The sequence below is a fragment of the Mya arenaria genome, chromosome 12 (assembly GCF_026914265.1).
Source record: "Mya arenaria isolate MELC-2E11 chromosome 12, ASM2691426v1".
NCBI classification, from domain to species: domain Eukaryota; kingdom Metazoa; phylum Mollusca; class Bivalvia; order Myida; family Myidae; genus Mya; species Mya arenaria.
The window spans coordinates 15813064-15817418 of NC_069133.1; the positions used below are offsets into that span (position 1 = coordinate 15813064).

The following is a 4355-nucleotide window of genomic DNA, read 5'->3' on the forward strand; positions in this document are numbered from 1 at the left end:
CAATTCAAAACTAACCCTTCTCATACGCTATATATACACCATCTTTCATTACAATCCATCAATTTTATATAAAGCTATTTGGCAGAAACCATTTTCTATTTTAAGTAACAGTGAATTAGACTTGACCCCGACCTCCACCAAAGCAACACCAAGCTTGCTCTTTACATAACAGGGGCGTGCCTGGGCCTTAATCAAGAATACGCACCTTTCTAGGGAGGTCCGGGGGCATGCCCCCCCCCCGGGTTTTTGTTTGTTTTTAGAATGGCTGAGGTGCAATCTGGAGGGTATTTAGACAAAAAGATAGAAAACATTTGACTCATTTTAACTTGATTTCAACACATGTAACATAAATTCATGTTTGCTTTCATATGTCAGTACAGGAAGAAAACGTGGATAAACTACAATGACAGAACGAGCGATTATTTTAGTTATCCATGTTATATGTTCATAATCTCTAAACTTGAAAAATAGATCTAGTCGTCTGTCTTTCTTGCGTGCAAAGGTGTCAATCACATAGTCGACACTGATATCTCGATCTCTATGAATATGCATGAGACCCAGCCCAGACATCCTATCAGTCAACATAGTAGATCTCAAATATGTTTTGAGGCGCCGCATGCTGCTAAATGATCGTTCAGCGGTCGCAGTAGAGACTGGCATTGCTAGAAGAACGTGAAGACATGTGGTCACGTTAGGATACAGTTCTTCATTGATGCCTGCCAACGTTTCTGCAATGGATGTCGGCGGATTGTCTTCTGAACGACCACTTATATTCCAACGACGTATTTCACCTTTAAATTCTTCTGCGTCAAGTGCTGGAAGATCTGACTGAAATGTATGGTATAAGGCCTCTACTTTGTCATCAGTTAGGTGTTCAAGATTGCTTGGAATTAGGAACTGGGCGATCTTCAGCATTCAGAAGCCTGTCAGAGATTCAGTTGTAAGGTGGTCGAAAAACGGAAGAAACATGTTGCGTCTCCAGTAGTCTGAGAACGATTCAGCAGGTGCATTTTGGCGATGCTGTTGTCGCGCCGCAGTTCTTGGCTTCGTAGGTTGAACATCTACCGCTGCAACCATTATCACCGCATTTCCATATAACTCGTTAAATACAGCTTCGTCGTTTCGTTGCTGGGATACCAGCTGACATACGATTTTCGCTTCCTTTGCTGCCTCCACCAAGTCACATTTTTTGTTTTGAAGCATCTGTGAGAGTGGAACTAACTGTGCCAGGATATATTCAACACAAACAAGACTTACAATAAACCCAAACTGGGTTATTGCAAGTTTGAATGGTCCGGCCATTGTATCACCATAATTCAAACTGAGATCTTCGAGTGTATTGACGACAGTTGTGAAGTAGCACCTGAATGTGTGTAGTGCATCAGATCTTGCCGCCCACCTCGTTTCGCACAAATGTCAATGACTGAAGTTTTGTTCTACGTTCCATTGCCTCGCGATTTTCGGCGTCGTTTTCAAGAGCATTCTTGTATCGAAGAAGCCGCTTTGCAGAGTAATTGAGGCAAAATGCTACTTCTTGAACCGTCTGCATCATATTGCGAACGATTGGTTCTTCTGACGCATGACATATGGCTAAGTTCAAACAAAGAGCTCTACAGTGTGTATATAATGCTTTGGGATGATTATATCTAATTCGGGCCTGCACACCCCGGAATTCCCTGGACATATTGGATGCACCATCGTAGCCTTGGCCTCGAAGCTTGTCCATGTTTACACCGGAGTTTCTCAAATGGAACAGGAAGGCCTCAGACAATGATTCCCCTGTAGTCGACCAGCATTCGGCAAAACCAATGAAATTCTCGGTCACAGATCTTGAGCTTGTCTCATAATATCGCAGACAAAGGGCCATCTGCTCCATCGTTGATGCGTCCGTTGCCTCGTCAATGAAGCCAAAAAATGGAACACTGTTACAACTTTCGACTATTTTAGATTTTATCTGGTCACCACATATGTCGATTATCTCATTTTGAATCTTATTGGAGGTATACTTCGTCCTTGGGTCGCCGTTTTCGAGATGGTCCTTAAGAATAGCATTATGCTTCGCTTGATATTCCAGCAGTGCCTTGAAATTTCCGCGATCTTCATCACGATGTCCCCTCAATGACAGATTTTGTCTTCCACATAATATTATTGTTTCTACAATTGCGTGTAATATTTGCCGGTTCCTTTCCACTAGGACATTGTACGACGATGACATTGACGCTACAATGTCTTTTTGTTCACCAGACATTATGCTCCTGAAGTTCTCCGCAGCCTCCAAAGAGTTGACATGTAGTTCAGATTTCGCATGACTGGACAGTGTTTTCCCAAGGTTGCTAGGGTCGATGGCCACAGATGACACCAACAATCTCGTAACACTTCCTGCAAACAGGTAGCATGGGGCACAGTAGACGCCGCAGGCCGATTGCGAATAACGAAGCCAGAAGTAGTCATTAAACCAATGTGTTTGGATTCTCCGGAACTTACCACTGACATATCTGAAAGCAGAATGAGAGAGCAGTTGGACCAAATATTTTTAAGAAGTGTTAGATAAAAAAGAGATGACAGAAATATATAAGCGAATGGCTAAACCAACAAAGGCTGTATTATTAGTTTAGTTGTCATGAACATACATTTATTTTCACATGAAATAATGTTCAGTGGCTTTGTATATGCTATCTACTGTATTAATTGCCTTGTACCTATCTGGCATAAAGAGAATAGTATAATAACATTGCCAAGATAGACAGCACCAATAGTAGTTTGGTTTGGTGCGTTAGGTCATGGGCTCGAATCCTAGCCGCGTCACCGAATATTACAAACATACATGTTGTTTGCGAGGCTTGGTGATCGCATATTATTTTGGTATAAATTGAAACAAATTATTCTAAAAAAAACATTATGTATTAGTCGCTTTGGATTGAAAGATCGTAAACCAGTTATAATTTATCAAAGGAACAACCTTCAATTTTCTGGTTTGTGGCAACTGAACAATTAATTTTCTGCTGATATTTAAAGGGCTTTTTTAATCCAAGAAATACTGATAAAACGTTATTAAACATTCAAAATTAAGCTCTCTTGTTACATATATATGACAAAAAATAGAATGCAAAAAATATGCATTTTACTACTCTTTTTTTCTGCGAAAAGCGTTACAGTACTGTAGTGTTTAATTAATGCCTTTATATGTTCAAAGCTTTTATGTTTGGATTTACAATTTGTTCATAAACATAAGCAAATGCATAAATTTGAAAACAAGTGTGCCATATCATACAGTATCGAAATGGCAGTTACTAAACAAGGGATACAATCTCGAGCATTTGCTGAAACTGACAAGGGAACAAACTTCTACTCTGTATACGGTAGCCGTTTCAATGCTAACTCTGTATATCGATTAGATTATCGTGATTCGAAATATTGAAGTTTTACATTTACAGAAATGAACGATGGGATATATTAATTAATAACTAGGAGACCTTACCCGGGTAAGGCATCAGTTTTTAAAACGTTTTGGTTTTTTTTAATTTTTCGATTTTTCAAACCAAGTGTACGCACGTGCGTACGTGCGTAAGCGTAGGCACGCGCCTGGCAGTGTTATATCATGAGCATTATGTGAACAAAACTGAATACATAAGGCTATAATTAATTGAAAGCCAACATAGAGCTTACTATCACACGGAGGTATCTGAAGATAAGCTAATGCCAAGTGACACTTTTCAACCCAAAGCTTAATAGCAAGATTACTGAACGGTGCAGAATCGGTGAGACTGGCCTGCTAAGAAAACCTTTACTTTAAATATGATGTTACACCCTGCCCCGCACAAAATAATTTTCATTTGAGCTTAGTACATTTTGAGTTCTTACTTTATTGGCATTGATGTTGGAAAACAAGTCTTCCGCTCGATGAGAATTCAGAATTGTCAGGAAAGAGCTACCGTCTTAAAGCAGAAAAATAAAATATTATCTTAGGACACACAAAATTTATGTTACACAATTTAACAAATATATCACTTATGAAGATAAGGAGAAACTACTTGCATGGAACCTAATTTCCTTAAATACTAGTAGACCATTTTAAAGGTGTTTTATGTCACTTCATGTGCCCCGAACACTTCATTTATAGAAGCCATGAACTGCGGCTACAATATATTTAAAGGCATAGTTTAAGGAGTTTGTGTCATGTTTATTTACAGTTAAAAGTTGCTGCAAATTGAGTGTATGAGATTCGATTGAAAAAAAGGAGGGAAAACAACACCCGCATCCACCTTATACGCGGGCCCAATGGTCAGTGTCTTCCGACGCGCATGCACTTTAGTTCGAATTGAATCTTTCTTTTTAATGTATTCCATCGCTAATGG

The 4355-nt window shown here is 39.3% G+C and overlaps 1 protein-coding gene across 1 annotated transcript; it reads right to left on the bottom strand.

The window, feature by feature from the left end:
- Positions 1-1381: 1381 nt before the first annotated feature.
- Positions 1382-2853, bottom strand: LOC128210494 (zinc finger MYM-type protein 1-like). The gene is made up of 2 exons (XM_052914841.1): positions 2825-2853; positions 1382-2495 (listed from the first exon to the last, which is right to left on the bottom strand). Exons 1-2 carry the CDS (start codon positions 2851-2853, stop codon positions 1382-1384), a joined length of 1143 nt encoding a protein of 380 aa, XP_052770801.1.
- Positions 2854-4355: the final 1502 nt, after the last annotated feature.

Bases quoted from the DNA above. Each gene is read 5' to 3' on its own strand.
- LOC128210494 (XM_052914841.1), bottom strand. From the start codon at position 2,853: ATGCGATCACCAAGCCTCGCAAACAACAT. The intron at 2,496-2,824 runs GTATGTTTGTAA...TTCTGCTTTCAG, and splicing joins CCAAGCCTCGCAAACAACAT to ATATGTCAGTGGTAAGTTCC.